Raw genomic sequence first — 18,882 nt, 5'->3', positions numbered from 1 at the left:
CTTAGAGAGGGCAGGGGTGGGTCCTCACCTCCGCCTCCTGTGCTCTCTCTTTAAACCTTTCCCCCTCCGAGGCCACGGGTGGCCTGGCCGTCTGGGCTCCGAGTGGAAAGCCATGCAAATTGGCTAATTCCCTGCCCAGCAGCCTCTCTCTGCTAACCGAGTTATTCCGTTTATTTATGTGATGTCACACCCAATTAGCAGGGTCAGCAGTCGCCACATGCTGCTCTCAGAGCTCCCTGCCCATAGCACCCTCACCCTGCAGGGCTCTTGGGCTCACAAGTGGCCTCTGAGGCCAGTCCCAGGGGTCCAGTTTTGTTCTGGCCCCTGAGCACGCAGCCGTCCGTATCTTGGCCAGCCCACCTCCAAGCTTCTCCACCTCTGTGCCGGCCAGCTCATGTGGCCTTCAGCTTGGGCTCTGGGTGGTCACTGGTGGGCCCGACTCACTGGGCACAGGGCATCCCCTTCAGTGACTGTTGCTCTGTGGCTCTGTGGCTTTGGCCCAAGACCCCTCCCCTCTCTGCGCTTTTGTTTCCTGTTTCGTCTATGAGGTCACTGGACTGCACAGGCACGGGTGACCTGGGTCACACTTATTTATCTCAGTCACTGAGCCCCAGACCCCTCATCGGTAAAATGGGGTCACACATTGGTAAAAAGCTGTCACACAGCTTACAGGACTGCTACAAAGTTTAGGAGTGATTTAAATAATGACCTCCCTATTACCAAGTAGGTGTCAGGTAAAGGCTGCTATTGCTCTGAACTTGGTACAGTTTCTTCTCTCCTATGAGCATCTTGAGAGGAGAAAATAGGGCCCTGTTCACCTGTGGAACTCTCAAGACTGGCACGAGGCCAGGCCCATGCAGAAATGGTTGGTGAGCAGTTAACTGTCCAAAGGATGGTCCATCTGTGTTGTACGTTGGCGACCTGGCCACTTCAGAGCAGGTCCCTAGCGCCATGTGGAGTGGCCAGCCTTTGATGGTCAGTGGATGACAGCACAGATGTGAATCAATGGCAGAGGCCTCCCTGGCTGTGGCTGTTACTGGGTTCTAACAGCTCACCTCCCACCAGAAAGTCCGCCTGTCTCCACAATTCCTCAGAAGATCTGGGCTATATCCACTGGCCACTGAGTCTGTTGGGGCAGGAGCAGGGGACAACAAAGCCTAGACCAAGTTGGATTGACTACCCAGAGCACGTGATGAATGTATCTTCTTATCAGTTCATCTGTGAATCAAACAACCTGTCCATCCATCCAAAAATGAATCACTCCATCCATCCATCCATCCATCCATCCATCCATCCATCCATCCCCTTGCCCACTTACCCATTCAACCATTCACTACTATATTCATTTCCCATCTATCATTCATTCACCTACCTATCTATCCATCCAGAATTTCTCCAACCTCCCGTCCATCCATTCACTCATCCATTTATCCATCTATCATCTATATGCACCTGCCTAACTGCCCATCCCTATGTCCATCCATCCACCCACCCACTCATTCCCTTAGCTCTCCTCTCCATCCATCAGTTCACCCCTCCCCTGCTTCCCCTCAATTTTCGTGGGCCCTGCCCCAGCCTGGGCACCGTGCTAGGCTCTGCTGACTGTGATGAATACGACACGCCCTCTGCCCCCAAGGAACTTAGCCTGGAGGGAGGCCTGACACATGCCCCACAGGGCCTCTAGCTCAAGGGAGAAAGCAGGGTCGGTGGGGTGGCTGGGTGCCCAGGAAGCAGTGGGGCTCAGAGATGGAGGGTGTAGACGCTCAGAAGGGCCCACGGGATGGGGGAGGCTGCTGTGCAAGAATTCGCTGATTTGTGTGGCTTTGCACGTGCAGCCCAGATGTGCCTGTGACCTCTGAGTGGGGCACACTGTGGAGAGGGCGCTGGTTCTTCCCGTCCCGGGGGCTGAGAGGGGGGGAAAGGCAGCCGAGCCAGCGGCCCGGAGGAAAGAGGGGCAGCGGGCTGCTTGGGGGATGGTGAGTGTGAGCAACGCTAGAACCAGGGTGGGGTGGGGGTGGGGGGTTGCTGTGCTGTAGAAGTGAGGCAGGGCGGGGAGTCCGAGGCTGCAAGGCCCCCTCTGGGAGCCACAGACCCACCCGCCAGAGCCAGGCACAGCCAACACATCTGTCATCCTCAGAGCACGCAGACCTGCTTGCTTTTCTCTTCTGATTAGGCTAGAGGACGTCTGAGAATCAACAGTCTTCAGCCAGACACGCCGCCCTCTGGGGCAGCTGTGGAGCAGACAGACGTTAAGTGCTGAGCCGTGTCTGACCGGAGGTGTGGAGGGGGCTGTGGGAGTGTAGGGAGCTCTGGATGGCCCAGGGAGGCCTCTGGATGGCCCGCTCGCCCTCGCAAACGTGTCGGGGTCTGGCCCCAGCGCACAGCTCTGCGTGCCCCGTGTGTGCACATGTGCAGGTCGGGCAGGCTGGGGGAGGGCGGCCGAGGAGATCCCTGGCCTTCTGGCTGCCCGGGCATACACTGGCTGGGCATCCATCACGAGCATCATTCTGCAGACCAAGCAGGGTGGAGTGGCAGCTTAAGCAGGGTTAGGTGGCTAGCAAGTGGCGGAGTGGGGGCCCGGCCTCGCCGGCTGGTAAATCTGAGCCCCGTGTGCCATGCTTCAAAGGGGTACAGGGCACCCTGATCTCTGGGGACGCAGAGCCAGGCACGGGAGAAAGGTCAGGGTGTGAGCAGGTGTCAGAAGGAGCACCGTGCCTGGCGCTAGGAGGGGCTCATGCACCTGACTGTACTGTTGGGGGTGGAGGCCACTGATGGCCCATCCCTCAGGGCTGGGAGAAGTGGGGCCACAGGCTGAGCCGGGAGACAGCCCTGCAGAGCCTCCAGGAGGAGGTAAGAGCAGGGCTGGAGGGAGGGCACCGTCTGGCTTCTATTCTGTGACTGTGAGCAGAGGCGTAATTGGCGTTTGGGGGAGCTGTTTGGGCTGAGTTCAATCTGTAACCAGTCTTCTTCAATTTCCTCTCCTCAGACCCTGCCCGGGCTTCCGAGAGAGAGCTGTGCTCGATGCTTACGAGAAGACACACGCTTTCGTTCCCAAGGACCAGCCTCAGCTCCACCGGGCCCTGGCGCTCAGGGAGGGCAGGCTGGAGGGGGGGTGGGGCCGCGAGCTCTGCCCCCCCACCCCCCCCCCGGGGTCCTGAGGCCAGTGGCCCATGCTGGTGACCTGAGTGTGCTGCTAAGCCACCTAAGCCAGAGGGCTCACCCCAGCGTTTGCTTCCCTGCCCCTGAGACGCTGAGGACAACAGCCCCTGCCACCATGCGACAGCCCAGACACATGTGACGGGTGGGGAAACTGAGGCTCAGAGGAACAAAGCGACAGGTCTGAGATCAGGGACTGTGGGCACATGGAGGAGTGAGGATTTGGGCCCAGGTCTCTTTGATGTCAAAGCGCTTCCTGGAGGAAAGTAACACTAAAGAGTCTGCACAGGCACTCAGGGCCGCAAGGAGGCTGCGCCCGGAGGGCGGTGCGCCACTCCCGGCCAACACTGGGGGGCGCCCACCAACCCTGGTTCAGCCAGACTTCTTAAAATGGGGGGGAGGTGGGGGGCTCTGTGCCCACCTGGAATGTGCCCCGACTCTGAACAATCCGGAGAGGAGGCTGGCAGGCAGAGCACCCCCTCAGCGCAGTGTGATCGTCAACAGGACGGGGAGCTGGATGCCCTCAGGGATGAGGCCTGCCTCACACAAGTGAAGCTGGGCTGTGTGACTTCAGCTGACTCCCTTCTCTTCTCTGTGCCTCAGTTACCTTTCCTGTAAGATGATCAAATTCCCCAGAACCTTCTCTTTTCTGTTTCCTTATAGGAAACCACTGGAGCAGAAAGGCACTTCCCTGCCTCTTCACAGCGGCCCAGGTGGCACAGCAGAGCCCAGAAAAGCATGGCACTGGCCCCAAATCACACAGCTAGGAAGGGGAGGGGAAGGGAGGGGGAGGGGAGAGGGCAGGGGAAAAGAAGGGAGGGGAGGGGAGGGAAGGGAAGGGGAAGGGAAGGGAGAAGAGGAGAGGGGAGGGAAAGGAAGGGGAGGGAAGGGGAAGGAAGGGGAGGGGAAGGGAGGAGAGAGGAGGGGAGGGGAAGGGAAGGGAGGAGAGGGGAGGAGAGAGAAAGGAAGGGGAGGGAAAGGGAAGGAAGGGGAGGGGAGGGGAGGGGAGGAGAGAGAAGCAAAGGGGAAGGGAAAGGAAGGGAAGGGAGGGGAGGGGAGGAAAGGGAAGGGGAGGGGAGGGGAGGGGGGAGGGAACAGGAGAAGGGGGAGGAGGGGGGAAGGGAAGGAGAGGGAGGGAGGGGAGGGGAGGAGTGGAGGGAGGGGAAGGGGAGAAAGGGGAGGGGAGGGAGGGGAGGGAAGGGACAGGACAGGGCGGAGCTGGCAGGTGAGCCCTGCTGTGCGATGCGGGAGTTAGGCTGATCTCTGCCAGGAACGTTCTCACGAGGGGGTCAGGGAGACCCAGGCAGTGAGCCCTTGCCTGCCGTCACCTCCACCCAGCGCCCACGAGGCCCGGCTACGTAGGGCAGGCCGGCACCTCTCCTGCTCTGCTGCCTTGGCGGCCCGGCCCTCGCCAGCTGGGCCAGGCTGGGCAGGGGAGGAGGAGTGAGCCCAGGCCGCACACCCACCTGCTTGATGCACTGTAGTCGGTCATTGGTCTGTTGGATGTGCCTGTCCATAGAATTCATTCTGGCCGTTTCACTGGGTTCTACCCGAGAGCCATGAACGTTGTCCAGCCTGTGAAGACAGAGGAGAGCGGGTGTCACTGGGGTCGTGCCAGGCCCGACGGCCTCACGGCCGCTCTCCAGCCGCAATGCGGACGTGCCGGCCCCAGTGGCTCCCGGCAGGTTCCAGGGCCCTTTCTGAGCTGCGGCGGCCTCTGTCCCAGCCGGCCCTGCACCGGAGGGAGGAACTTCGGCCACAGCTGCCCAGCCCCCGGGGAAGCCCACCTGGGCTGGGGGCAGGAGTTGCTCCTGGGTGATCTCTGGGGATGACTCACGTGAGCACTGCACAGGCACGGCCACGTGGGACACGACGTGAACTGCACATTCGGCACACACGTTACCACACGCGCGTGCGTGTTAGGGGGCGGTGGGGACGGCGACCCCACCTTCCGATTCCCAGTTCAGGGCTCAGCCTACGTGATGTGGCTCTGTGTGCGCGTGCACACGCGCAGGGGTCTTCCCACGTGACCCTCACTGCGTGTGTGGGGTAAGTGCAGCATCCTGTCGTGGCACCAGGATCCCCCCCCGCAACCCCCCATGCTTCAGAGTTCTCCACACTACGGACCACAATTCCATTTCCCCCTTTGCCTTCCTGGGAAAGGAGAAGGGCGGGAATTAGCGCCACCCCTCCCTTCAAGACAAGGAAACTGAGGCTCAGAGGGGGAAGGGAGTCACCCATGGTGGCACAGGTGGCCAGTGTCAGAGCCCATACCAGGAACTAGGGCTCTGACTATCAGCTCACGGCTCAGTGGGCAGGGTACATGAATGTCATGGTCACCGGGCTCACTTCCTGAATGGCTGTGGGCCTTGGGAACTTTAACAGGAGTGTGACTTCCTTCCGGGTGGGGAAGCTGAGTAAATGAAGGCAACCCTGTCACCTTCAGAAAGGCCCTGGGGTCCTCAGGCCACTGGGGGGGGGGGGCACAATGGCAAAGGCAGAGATGGAGAGAGAGAGACAGAGATAGAGACAGAGAAAGAAAGAAAGAGAGAGAAAGAAAGAGAGAGAAAGAAAGAAAGAAAGAGAGAAAGAAAGAGAGAGAGAAAGAGAAAGAAAGAAAGAAAAGAAAGAAAAGAAGAGAAAAGAAAAGAAAGAAAGAAAGAAAGAAAGAAAGAAAGAAAGAAAGAGAAAAAACTGGAGAGAGAGGAGAGAGTCTACCCACTGTTCAGGGGTCCAGGTCCCTGGGGCAAAGCAGAAGTCGGCCCATGGCTTCTGGGTTTGCTTTCGGTAACCCAGCGGGCATTTCAGGCTGCAGACACATGGTTCAGACACAGAGTGCTGAACAGAGGCCCATGGCCCTTGGTTTCTTCTGCTATCCTGTGACACTGCCCTCCCAGAAGGCCCCTCATCTCCTGCTGTGTCACCAAAGTTCCCATTTACCAGGCACTTTGGGTAGGCTGGGCCCCTGCATTCTCTCCTTGACTCTTCGTGCCCACTCTGTAAGACTAGAATTATCCTCTTTTTACAGATGAGGAAACTGAGGTCCGAGATCTGCCAAGTCCCCATGGCTAGTAGGAGACTGGACTGTGTCTGTCTGTGCCTGTCTGCTTCCATGTCCTGGCTCTCTGCCCCCAGCACGAGCACCCTGGGCTTGAGCGAACGACCAGCATGGTGTGTCCAGGCCCAGTCTTGGGAAGAAAGGCCTGGTTGTCTTCCAAGGAGCTCTTTGCTACACAGTTCCTTCAAAGCACTTCTTACCGCTCCCTTTGTACTTGAAAAGGCAACTCATTTGCGTGGTTCAAAAAAATCAAAGCCCACGAGGGTATCCAGTGAAGTGCTGACCCTGTCCCCAGCCCCCAGATGGCCTTCCTGGGAGGACCAGTGTCACCAGTCTCCTGAGGGTCTCATCTTAGAGAAGCAAAGAACTATGGGTACTGTCCCCTGCCACCCCTTAAGAAACACATAAAACGATAACGTTCTACACACACTACTTGGACCTTGCTTTTTCCCTCTTGATAATATTTCAAAGTTTATTCCACATCAAGACATAAAGAGCCTTTTCATTTTTTAATGGCTGCACCGTATTCCAAGGTACTAATGAATCCAACGAAATTCTGAAATTTATCCAACTAAATTCTGAATGTCCACCCCTGCCAGGCACTGCTCGAAGGCCTGAGGCCCCAAACGAGGCCCTTCTGCTCAGAAGGCTCACACTGCAGACCGAGTGATGAGGCCCGAAGCCGTCTCCAGATTCATTATTGCAAACAGTGTTGCAGGGTCACCTTTTGTATTGGTCACATCGCCCACGTGTGAATTAATCTAGAGAACATACTCTTAGGAGTGGAGTGTGTGGGTCCTTGGGGCATTTGTATTTCTGATACATGCTTTCTGGGGTCACTCTGCCTTGGAACTCTCCCACAAAAAGGTAAATGTAGGGGTAGCGCCCAACATTTATTTTTTCTACCCTCGCCCACCAACATCCTTCCATCCACCCCACCTATCACACATTTATAGTCCCAGATAGCCAACTTCCCTATACATCGTTGTCCGTCTACATGCCTGTCCGCCCATCTGTCTATCCATCCACTTACCCACGCATCCATCCCAACACCTTCAGTCTACACGTACCCATCCAGGCACGCTTCCAACTCACCCAGTAAATGCTTTTCAATATCTGTCTGTACTGTGCCGGGTCTTCTTGCTAGATCTATCGGCCACGGAGAGATTAAGATAATTCTTTTATGTTCATGGCACTCTTGGTCAAGTCAGTAGTCACTCTGTCTTACTCGCTAGGCGACTATTTGTTGAGCTCCTTCTAAGTGAGGAAACTGAGGCTCAGAAGTTTTAGTAGTGGCAGCCAGCTCCAGCATCCTGGCTTTCCCATTAGAACCTAAACTTTGGTGCACCGAGTAGGGAGGGGCTGGGGGTCCCCCCTGGAGACTGCTGCGGTGTGGCAGGTGTGTGTCATGGGAGAAGTGTTGCTGCCCTTGCTACTCCTGTCGGTTCCCCAGGCAGGGGCTGAGTTTCTCCTTCTGAGTTGACTCCTACAGAGCCCCAGCCAGCGCTCACTCCCAGAGGGCTCCTGGGGCCAGGGACCAGCCATGGTGCCCAGTCGGCCAGCAGGGGGCGCTGTTGGTGAAGCTAAGTGCCCAGAGGGCTAGAAACCTGCACTGTGGGGCTCTCTCTTTAGGGCCCTCTTCCTCCGCAGTGAGCACCCAAGTGCCCCCAAATGGGGGGGGGGCGGTTTCGAGCAGACTTCTCTGGCTTTCTAGGTCTTGGATTCCCCTTTTGTAGAGCAGGATGGTGAGTGGGGATTAGGTGGCCTCACAAGACTCTGTCTCTAGGTAGACTTTTCCCAGGATGCACACAGTATTTTATGTAGGGTCAGGGACCTAGTGGGGCCTTGCTAAATGGTTACTGAATGACCGATATGTTGTTCCTGGAAACTGAGGGGCACTCAGCCCAGCCAGGGAAGCTCTAAGCAGGCATCAGGAGCCCAGACCCACCTAGGCAGCCACCTTGGGGCCCAGAGGCTTTTCTCCTTGCTGAGTGTCCCCCGGTCCTGGCCTGGAACACTGGTGAGACTCAGGGTGGGTGGCAGGCAGCAGGAGAGATAGCGAAGATCATGGGGACAACTGCATGTCCTATGTGTCTTAATCTATAGAACAGAACGTCCAGCTGATGAAGGAGACACTCACAGGTGAGGTGACATTGAAGATCAATGGACAATTGGGGTTATTGACCCCAGGAATGGATGGGGCTGGCAGCTCCAGCCCCCACAGAAAAAGGATGAAGGCGTGGAAGGCTAAGAGTCTTGGGTGTGGAGAGGCGAAGGAGTTATGACAGGCAGCTCATTGAGGAGCAGTCTGGAATCCTCCATTTGTCCTGGACCTGCCATGTTTAGGCACCAGGCCCGACCCTGTGCATTGGTAATTTACTTAATCCTAAAAGGCTCAGAGAGGGGAAGCAACATGACCAGGGTCACACAGCCAGGAAGGCGTTGGGCTGAGAGTCAAACACTCTTTCTATCCGTTAATGCGGTTTTTTTTCCCACTCCTCCAAGACTGGAGTCAGAGCCTCCTGGAAGTCCCCACTCGAGCTGTGTCTGGGCCCAAAGAGATGTCCCCTTTTTCTACCCAATGTGTCCAAACTCATCCACTTGCTAGCCACCCCCCCTCCCCCGCCCCTTGCAAGGAGTTGCCTGCAAACGGGCAGCGCGGGGGGCAGTGGCCATGTGCTCAGTGGCCAGCAGAGGTCGCCCTCCGCCGCGGGAGTGTTGCTCCGCTGGGCTGCAGCCTCCCTCCTCAGAGCTTGGGCTCCTTTAAGCCTTTACAAGTAGCTACAAATCCTCCGTGGCTGCAGCTCCAGTGCCCTCGGTGGCCGGGCTCCCTCCCAACTAGAGATCCCTGGCATGTACTGGCCCTGGGTGCATCCACAGCCCCAGCCCGTCCCCGGCCGCCTGCCTATCTCTGAACGGGCAGTGGGCTCAAGCAGTGAAGCCCCCAACCCCCTCTGGCCCCAAGCCCTCTCCCTCCTGGTCTGAACAGCCACGTGCCTGTAGGAGTTGCAAAACAAGTCAGCTTTGGGGAGGGGTCTCGGTGGGAGGGGGGGGGGACCCTGCTCTGCCTCCTTCCTCCAGGCCTCCGTTTTCCTCCCTGTAAAGCAAAGGGTAGCCAGCCTTTAAGGGCCCCTCCCACTTGAACATTTTAGGATTTCTGTGTCAGGAGCTCCAGCTAGTTGGGAAACTCTATCTCAACAAGTGTAGAATGTTCGACGTTAACAACTATGTAAGCCCGTCCCAGGGCAGCCCCAGGAATCCCGGGAGGGAGAGCCCCTGTTCCCGGGGACGCTGCCCCCTCGGCCACCCACTCTTCCTTGCGTCCTGTGCTCAGCCTGGCTTAACACGGCGGATATGTTCTCTGCCGGTGACACGTGAGCCGGCGTGGTCTTCTGACTCCCAGGTAGGTCTCGGAGGGCCAGGCTTCTATGCCACTCCTCACCACCTAGCATGGCGCTGGCCCCGTTGCCCCTCGGTTGGTGCATAGCACAGAGGGCTGATTGGAAGTAGGGGGCCGAGAGACGCAGGAGGCCCTCGTGTGGCAGGACGGGGGTGGGGTGGGGGGCGGGAGAGGGGGCGCAGAGGGAGACAAGGGCAGAGTGGGACTGGAGCCCATCTGGCTGGCTCCCTGAAAACATCATGGCCCTTGGGGCCCCATGGCCCTTGGCCCTTTCGTCCCTGGAAACAGGGAGTGTGGTGCTCTTCGCTGCCCCGTGGAAATGTGGGGTGCTGAGGCCCTGGAGGCAGCTCCGGAGGGTGGTGGGCCAACATCAGCCACGCTGGCATCGGGATGTTTTATTTTTCACTTTTGCGGCCAAACAAGTCAACTGGTACCCTTGACTCACAGGCACCCAGGGGAGGCGCATTTGCGGACGTGTGTGCGTGCTCGCATACATATGCACCCTTTTTGCACACTCAGGTGTAGGCGCGCGCACGCACACACACACACACACACACACACACACACACACACACACACTCAAGTGCTAGCGCAGATGCACTTGAGCACACACATCTCCTGACAGCTTGCACAGGCAAGTGGCGGGGTCCCCAGGGGAGCTGTGTGAGCAGTGGTGTGCAGAAATGATTCAATCACCATGCACATCTGCAGCTCAGATCCCCTGGGGCGAGCGGTGCTGGCAGCAGGGACGGGGGTTGGGTGGGTGGGGGGAGCTGTACCTACAGCCTGCAGAGCAGAGGCTGCGTTCCCAGACATCGCCAAGGCCAGCGAGTTTGGGACAGCCTGGAGGGAGAGCCTGGGGGGGGGCGGGGCTAGGGGACCCATCCCAGCCAGCTCCTTCACCAGCTCTCCAGACTCCAAGAGGAGCAGGTGTCACGGATCCTGGCTTCAGCAGGGACTCGCCAACCTCGCACATGCGTGTCAGTCTAGGTCCTCCTCACTACTTCAGCCACGTCCTGTGTCCTCCCCCTGTACCCTGGACTGTGCTCTGAAGATCACACCTCCATGTCTTTGCCTCTGTCCCTCAGCCCAGAATTCCTGGTCCCCTTCATCTATCAAGTCACCGTCTTTGTTGTCTTCTACCAGTATAGCTACTCACTTCCATTCGAATGCCCCCGGTGTACCTGTCACGCATCATCTTGGTGGTACCAGACCAGACCAGTGGAATGTCTTTGTAACCGTCTGCCCCATCAGCTGGGATGTTTTCCGGTTACAGATTCCCAGACCCCAGCCCGGGGCCTGGTACCCAGCAGGTGCTCAGCAATGCTCATTAGACGGATGGATGGCCATTGCGGGCATATACGTGACCCAGAGTAGCACGAGCTGAAAACCCCAAGACCCAGCCCTCATCAGAGGGATTCTGCACCAGGAGAGGCTCCATGAACCCGGGCCACGCTTCCCGAAGAGTGGCGGACCCCTGGTGGAACAAGGAAGATCTCCAGTGGTCTGCCGTTTTTGCAGGGACGTGTTTGGACTAGCACGATGATCACTGCTGAGTCTGGGGGTATTATTATTTCGGATAAGGTTACATTGGGAAGCAACGGCAACGTGCGCGGATTAAAGAAACGTTTTAAACATAGCATACGTGGGATGAAAGTGACTCGGGTTAGGGAAGCACGGATGTAATCTGACACCCTCCTCATCTTCGAGGCGGCGAAGGAGAAGAAGCTCAGAGAGGTGCAGGAACTGTCTGTGGTCACACAGCGGGTGTCCCCTCCACTCCTTGCAGCATGCACTAGGCACACTGCTTGCTGGTAGGGGAAGGGAGGAGTGGTGAAGCAGAGGCAGTCAGAGGAGACTGACTTTGTGCCCCAGCCCGGGGAAGTCGGGGAAGGGCAGAGGGACAGGAGATGGGAAAGGGAGAGGGAGGGAAGAGGCAGCCCCAGGCAGCTGACCGGGACCAGCTGCTTCCCATTCTTGGCCAGGCAGCTGGAGCAGGCCCCTGCACAGGGTGAGGCCCCCCGGGTAGGGGGGGGGGACCTGAGAGCCAGACCTTCCTGGCTGTGAGGTTGTGGGAGGCCCCGTTATCTCCTCGAGCCTGGCTTCTCAGCTGTCCAACAGAAAGGCGTGGCCCCCTCCGCCCCGCTGGGCTGAGGAGCTGAGAAAGGGGACAGTGTTCTGGAAAGGGAAGTTCTGATTTGGACCACAGCTCCTCCAAATCCAGTCGGTCCCTCCTCAGCTCAGGGAGTGCCCCCTTGCCAAGGCTTGACAAAGCTCCGGCCTCCTGGCCACACAGGGCAGGTGCTTTGGCTCGGCACTCGAGGCTCCTGGAAGGGTGGACCCACTTCTCTCCATGACCCAATCTCCTAGCACCGCACCCCGTCCCCCCGTGTCTACAGGAACACCCGTGGTCAGTGGTGGTTAATGGGACAACACGATGTACCCTCGGCGTGCCAGAGTAGGGGCTTCCTGAGGGACAGCCTGTTCTGGAACCCAAAGGTTAATCCAGAGGGAGGGACAACTCACTTGGGAGAACATGTGTCAACACTGCCCTGACCAAAGTGCCAGCCCCCTGTCCCAACCCGCACCGTGCTGGGAATCCCAGCTGCATTTGGGTGTGCCTCATCCCTCCGGAGCATGTGATGACGCCCAAACCCTCCTGCCAGCCCCCCTGCCCCCCATCACACTCCAAATCCATGACCTCATAGTGAACTTTTGACAGCTTCTCTACCCAACAGGCAAAGGAGGACCAGATTCAATCCTGGACAAGGTCACTGGGTTTTCTCTCATCCCCAAGGCCACGCTGCCTCTGCTTTTCGTTTCCTAAAACAAAGAGCCTCTAAACAAGTATTGAATCTGTATGTGCCATTCAATTCTCTTCTTGCCCCACCTTATGCCTCGGAATTCCACACCCACTGCGGACACTGTCCGCACTGTCCTACAGATGAAGGAACGGAGGCTCAGAGAGGTCCAATGGCTTGCTCCAGGTCATGCTACTGAGAAGTGCCAGGACTCGAACCCTGGTCTGAATACAAACCCCGTGGTGTTTTACCGCATCATGCTCTCCAGGGGAACGTGGCAGGCCTTCCTCAACTAGACTCTTCCTTCCCTGGCCCCGACTGCCAGGGCAGACAGGTGACTGTCTGCCGTGGAGAGCCGAGGACAGTGCAGAGACAGAGTCGTGCACGTTGCTGCCTGGTGCCAGGCCCGGGCCGCAGACTTTCCCCGGGACAGTGGTGCTCATGCAGTGGCCTTGACCTGGCTCTGTCCTGAGACTCTTGCCTGCAAATGCAAACGCTCAGGTGCCATCGGGTAGAGAAGAGAGGCATGGCAACGGTTCTCTGAGGGCCCCTGGAGGACAGGGGGCGGGATGAAGCTGGAGATGGTGCCAGGACCCCCTGACCACCAGCTGGAGGCTTCTAGAAGGTTGTGAATACCATGCAGATGTTCTTATAGCTCTGGCTCTAGAAGACACAGAGGTGTTCTCCACTGCCCTCTCTCCCCCCAGCTCCTCAAGGCTCCAAAGCTACCTGCCTGGCATATTCTGCCTGAGCTCCAGACGGGCACGGCCAAGGCAGAGCCAGATAGAACCAGATGAGCCACTTAGGACCACTTAGGACCTACTTAGGACCTCTTAGGACCACTTAGGACCGTGAGTTCAAGCCCCGCATTGGGCTCTGGGCTGACTGCGCAGAGCCTGCTTGGGGTTCTCCATCTCTCTCTGCCCCTCCTCTGATCATTCTCTCTCTCTCTCTCTCAAAAATAAACAAACAGAAAAACAAACAAAATGGTCCTCATGTCTTAGATCTAGAAGGGATCTGGGCATCTGCTCAGGCCTATCCTAGTATTTACAGATGAGGAAACTGAGGCCCAGGGCAGGGGTAGGGGAGGCGGTGGAGCAGAGCCTTGAAGGCCCAGTCTGGGTCAGAGGTGGGGTCAGGGCTCCTACCCAGGCCTCAGGAGCCCTAGATGCCCTGAACTCGACTCTCTCTGCCCCTCACCACGTCTAGACACTCCCTGCAGAGAGCCGGGGCCAGGCCTGTGGATGCAGAAGGCTCAAACAGGGGCCTTCCCCGGGAAGCAGGGGCTCCGCTCCCACTGGCCAGCACCTGTGGTTTCTGTGCAGAGATTTTCAGCATCCCGGCTGGGCTGAGGCCGGTGCACCTGACCCCACGAGTGCCCCCTTTCTCCCAAAGGCCCGTAGAGCAGGGGGTGAGTCGGCCGGGTGTGGTGCCCGTCGCCTCATCTGTACTCAGGGCATTTCTGCTCCGAGGCCGCTCAGGGACTGCGCCACCCGCATCCCAGGCGGGGGAGCAGGGGCCTCGTCCCTGGAACCCTCCAGGCGCAAAGCGGGCATCCCACAGGCAACCGGCAAACTTGTTTCCTGGCTGTCTGCTAAGAGACAAAAGTCCCCCTAGGTGGTCCGAAGCCGCATGCTGACCGGCGCTCTAACCGTGCAAAGGCACTCCACGGAGTACTCAGCGCCGGCGTCAGAACCTCACCTGGCCCTGTTGTGCCTCATCTTACACGGGCAGCACAGCTTAGCGGTCAAGGTGACCGGGCGGCCTGGGTTCAAATTCTGGCTCTGCCACTCCCTGGCTTCTGTGACCTGGGGCAAAATATTGCGCTCCGGGTGCCTCAGGCTCCCCCTCGGTAAAACGAGAGTGGTGATAACAGTGCCCATTTTCATAGGCTGCTGTGTTCACCGAGCTAGTGAACGGGAATCACTCAGCACAGCCTGAGCCCATGAGCGCTGGGTCTGTACCAGGCCCAGGTAGGCTTATTCGTCTCCATCACAGGCAGGAGGAAACCGGGGCCAGAGAGGAGCCGGGACTTGCTGGGAGGGGGGGGGTGGGGGTGGGGGTGGGGGGGGAACACACACCACAACCCTACACACTAAAGATCTTCAACCTTTTTTTTTTAAACTTATTTTCAAAACTTACTCAAAATATCCAGTTTTCAATCTAGCTGCAGCAAACTTTTAGGCAGAAATTCAGTTTCTGAGGCACCCGGGTGGCTCAGTCAGTTGAGCGGCTGACTTTGGCCCCGGGTCATGATCTTGGAGTTCGTGGGTTTGAGCCCCCGTCAGGCTCAGTGCTGACAGCTCAGAGCCTGGAGCCTGCTTTGGATTCTGGGTCTCCCTCTCTCTCTGCCACCACCCCCCCCCACCCCCCACTTATGCTCTGTGTCCCTCTCTCAAAAATAAATAAATATTAAAAAAAAAAAAAGAGGGGCGCCTGGGTGGCGCAGTCGGTTAAGCGTCCGACTTCAGCCAGGTCACGATCTCGCGGTCGGTGAGTTTGAGCCCCGCGTCAGGCTCTGGGCTGATGGCTCGGAGCCTGGAGCCTGTTTCCGATTCTGTGTCTCCCTCTCTCTCTGCCCCTCCCCCGTTCATGCTCTGTCTCTCTCTGTCCCAAAAATAAATAAAAACGTTGAAAAAAAAAAAAAAAGAAATTCAGTTTCTGCAACAACAGAAGGGGCTGTGCTCTGGATGGGGTAGGGGCGGGGCTTGCTCTCACACAGGCAACCCTGAGAACCATGCCCTGGGCTCGAGGCTGGGTGTCTGAGGACATGGGTGGCTGAGGCATCCCCTTGCCCACTGATCAGAACGTCAGGTCGAGGAGCTGAAGGGATCTGTCCTAGTGGCAAAGGCCAGTGGTGGAAAGTTCCAGAAGGAAGGTGGATCAGGTTAGTACTTGACAGCACGTGCGCTGGGCTCTGTTCCTCCTGGGCAGCAGTCTGGATGCCCATGTGAAGTCTGTCCAGCGAGTCAGCGTTAGGTGATGGAGGCAGGGAGAGCAGGGGGGAAACACTGCCAGTTCTGGCAAAAAGAGGGCGGTGCCCTGCCCACCCGGGAGGAGGTGGCCTGGGGTCTGTTTCTCAGAAATGGGGCCCTTGAGATCCTCCCTAAACAAAGGATGCTCTGGTCTCATTAGCTGGAGAAAAGCTGTGTATTCTACCCTCCCCGGCAGATCACGAAAGCACTCTTGTACATGGGGGCCTCGCAGAACTTGACTTCTCCCAAAGTCACTAGATTGCAAACCACTTTTTTTCACTAAACCCATTTTAAAATCCCATAGAACTAGTTTCCCGGGAACTGGCCTTGAGAAATTCGGACCTAAGGGGAGTGGCTGTAGGGTGGAGGCCAGGACAGCAGGGAGAGAACCCGGAGGAGGAGGACACAGCGGAGGCTGGGCGGGCTGGTAGGCTGAGGAAGGGGAACCAGAAACTCAAGTGTCTGTGGGAAGAGAAGCCACAGGCATCGGTGTCAAGATATGAAGCCCTCCATCCCTGAAGCCTAGGGCCCTGGATTCTGAATCCAGTATCGCGGCCAGTTTCCAGAAGCCACTGGTTATCATGATACACTCAACCAGCTCCCGCTCAGCTCCCAGCCCCCAGCAAGGCTGGCCCAGGTCAGGAGATTGGCACAGGCCGGGGCAAAGGCCAGAGTTGGAAGGTCACATGAGCTGCCTGAGGCAGAGGCCGGTTCCTTCTCCGCCCCACCCAAGCCAAGACCTGCAAAGGTAGGGCACAGGCCGAGGTGGCCCAGAAGGCCAGAGTTCAGAGAACTCCCTGAGGCTGTGGGGGAGGGGAGCCCGCTGGGAAACCTCTGTTCATAGCTGTGAATAATAATGAGAACAAAACAGGTATCATTAAGTATCTACAGTGTGTCAGGTAGCACGTTTGGCGTTTTATGCGAATTATCTTTATAATAATATAACCAAAGATAGGAGTGATTAGCACCACCTATAGATGGGAAAACTAAGATAGGAAACGAGGAAGGATCTCACCCAAGATTACAAAATGGCAGAGCTGGGATTCCAACCCACATCTGTCAAGCTTCAAAGCCCAGCCACCCATCCCCTAAGCCAGGCTCCCTCTGCACCATCCTGGGGCTTTGCAGATGGCCCAGACCCAGGTGCCCTGCAAGAGGCCTTGAGTTCAGCCATCCCCCAGGGTGCTGCTCTGTGCTAGCCTGCACTGGCTGTACCCAGCCCAGAGAGGGACATGTGCACAAGAGGTGTCCGTCCTCAGTGGGCTCCTGGCCTGGGGCAGGGCGGGGGGGGGGGGGGGCCCAACCGTATGCCAGCACACCTGCAGTGCTGTGGACACACAGTTGGCTTCTCTGGGCCTGTTTTCTCAGCCCTCGACGGATGGGGCTGATTGAGATGTCACATACTTCTCCAAGCACCCCTAAACCTCAGAGGGTGGCCGAGGGCACTCGGCATTTAGGGAGCACTCACCATGCCCCTGGGCCTTTCGCAGGTTAGCTCACTTAGTCCTCACACTGACCCAAGGAGTTGGGCATCATTGCTCAGATTTTACAGAGAAGGAAACTGAGGTCCAGAGAGGTTATACAACTTACTTAAGGTCACACAGCAGGGCAGTGGGGTTGCTGGGATGGGAACCTGGGTCTGACTATTTTCAAAGGCCTCGCCAGCCTGATGCAGGGCTAGAACAGATACAGGGGAGGGGTTCCGGCCAGGCCGAGGCCTATGTCACCCTGTGACCATAAGCACTCAGCCCTTGGACTGTCTTGGTGAAATGGAGGCTGGGTGAGGTGGTTCCTAAGGCATTTTCTTGCTTTTTTTTTTTTAATGTTTATTTAATTTTGAGATTGAGAGAGAGAGAGAGAGAGAGAGAGCGCGCGCATGAGGAGGGGAGGGGCAGCGGGAGAGGGAGACACAGAATCCAAAGCAGGCTCCCGGCTCTGAGCTGTCAGCACAGCTCAGCTCGAACGCGGGGCTCGAACACACAAACATGACATCGTGACCTGGGTGGATCATGACCTGATGCTTATCTGACTGAGCCACCCAGGCACCCAGGCACTTACTTGCTTTAATGCTCTGGCAGGAGGCTGGGGGAGAAAGGATTAAAAAAAAAAGTGAGATGGCATCCCTATATTCTAGAAACCCAGAATCCAGGTGAAGGCAGACGAGCTTCCCCAACCCACCTGCTGTCAGCACCCACCATGGAGGCCCAACTACGGAAGGCTCAGGGCTGGGCTGGGGGCATCCCCACAAGCTTTCTGGAGGAGGAAGGGTGGAGCCAGGTCCCAAGGACCAGGGGGCTTGCCCCCCCGCAGGGCCAGCGTGACTGGCAGAGGGCTAAGCAGTGGGGGTTGCTAGGATCGGGCAAGGAAGGCCTGTCTTTATTTTGGAAATACAACCGCATCCCAGTCCCCTCCCCCCTTTTTTTATTACATTTATTTATTTTTGAGACAGAGAGAGACAGAGCATGAACGGGGGAGGGTCAGAGAGAGAGGGAGACACAGAATCCGAAGCAGGCTCCAGGCTCTGAGCTGTCAGCACAGAGCCCGACACGGGGCTCGAACCCACGAACCGTGATATCATGATCTGAGCCCAAGTCGGACACTTAACCGACTGAGCCACCCAGGCGCCCCATGCCCAGTCCCTTTTGGACCAGGCCTGGCCAGTCAGTCGGGAAGGGTGGCCTCGGGGTCTTTCTTAAGGTAGAAGGTACTGAAATGAAGCAGGACGCTCACAATTCATCTGCTTTTTAATTAACTCGCCCTGCTGCCTTAAGTGATTCCCTGCTTACGCTCATTCTTTTGAAAATTCCAAAGTGCTATTTCTGACCTGTGATTTACTATTGCCGTACGTCTCTATAAGCAGTGTTTTAGCTTAAGTGGCAGTTGCATATTAATTACAAAGTTAATTATGTGCTGTGTAATCATGCTGTAATTCATTAGTTTACTCTACACTCTTAGAGCCTCATGCTAATAGCAAGATCTGACAGAGGGTTTCAGGAGTCACCAAGAAAGACCTGTTGAAAATCCAGCACGGGACCGCAGGGGACTGGAGACGGCCTCAGTGTCTCCTCGGGCCCCACCTGCCTGAGCTGGGGCTGGGTCTCGGGCCCCTTGACGCTGTTCTCACGGACGGCATCACCTGCACCCTCACTGCCCAGGGCTCCAAAGGCACATGGCCCGGAGCACAAGCTGCCTCACAAACCGTCCTCTGCTGAGGAAGGTGGAAAAGCCAGCGGGCTCCTGTTTGTTCCCCGCCTCGGAAGCGCAAGGACAGGAACAGAATTTGCTTAAAATTACTTATGGAACAGAGAGTCACTTCCAGGTGGAAAATTAATGGCTCAGATCATCAAAACAAAGTGGCCCTGATAGCACTGACCCTGAGGCAGACCTGGGAGGGACCTTGGGAGGAGGTCCCAGGCAGTTGTTGGGGGGGAGGTGCGGGGCGAGGGGAGAACCAGGCCCAAGAGGGGCAAGGGGGGTATCTGGGATTTGGAC

The 18,882-nt window shown here is 57.4% G+C and overlaps 1 protein-coding gene across 6 annotated transcripts in view; it reads right to left on the bottom strand.

Annotated features, from left to right (window-relative positions):
* The window catches only part of ZMIZ1 (zinc finger MIZ-type containing 1), a 233,868-nt gene that overhangs the window by 104,787 nt on the left and 110,199 nt on the right, over positions 1-18,882 (bottom strand). For all 6 annotated transcript variants that reach the window (XM_047824475.1, XM_047824470.1, XM_047824474.1 and 3 more), the window contains one exon: positions 4,623-4,731. In XM_047824475.1, the coding sequence (XP_047680431.1) occupies positions 4,623-4,682 (60 nt within the window). In that variant the 5' untranslated portion in view covers positions 4,683-4,731. The remainder of the gene's footprint in view (positions 1-4,622; positions 4,732-18,882) is intronic.

Source organism: Prionailurus viverrinus, chromosome D2 (assembly GCF_022837055.1).
Source record: "Prionailurus viverrinus isolate Anna chromosome D2, UM_Priviv_1.0, whole genome shotgun sequence".
Taxonomy (NCBI): Eukaryota; Metazoa; Chordata; class Mammalia; order Carnivora; family Felidae; genus Prionailurus; species Prionailurus viverrinus.
The sequence above is the reverse complement of the archived record's forward strand: the minus strand, read 5'-3'. Positions and strand labels throughout refer to the sequence as shown.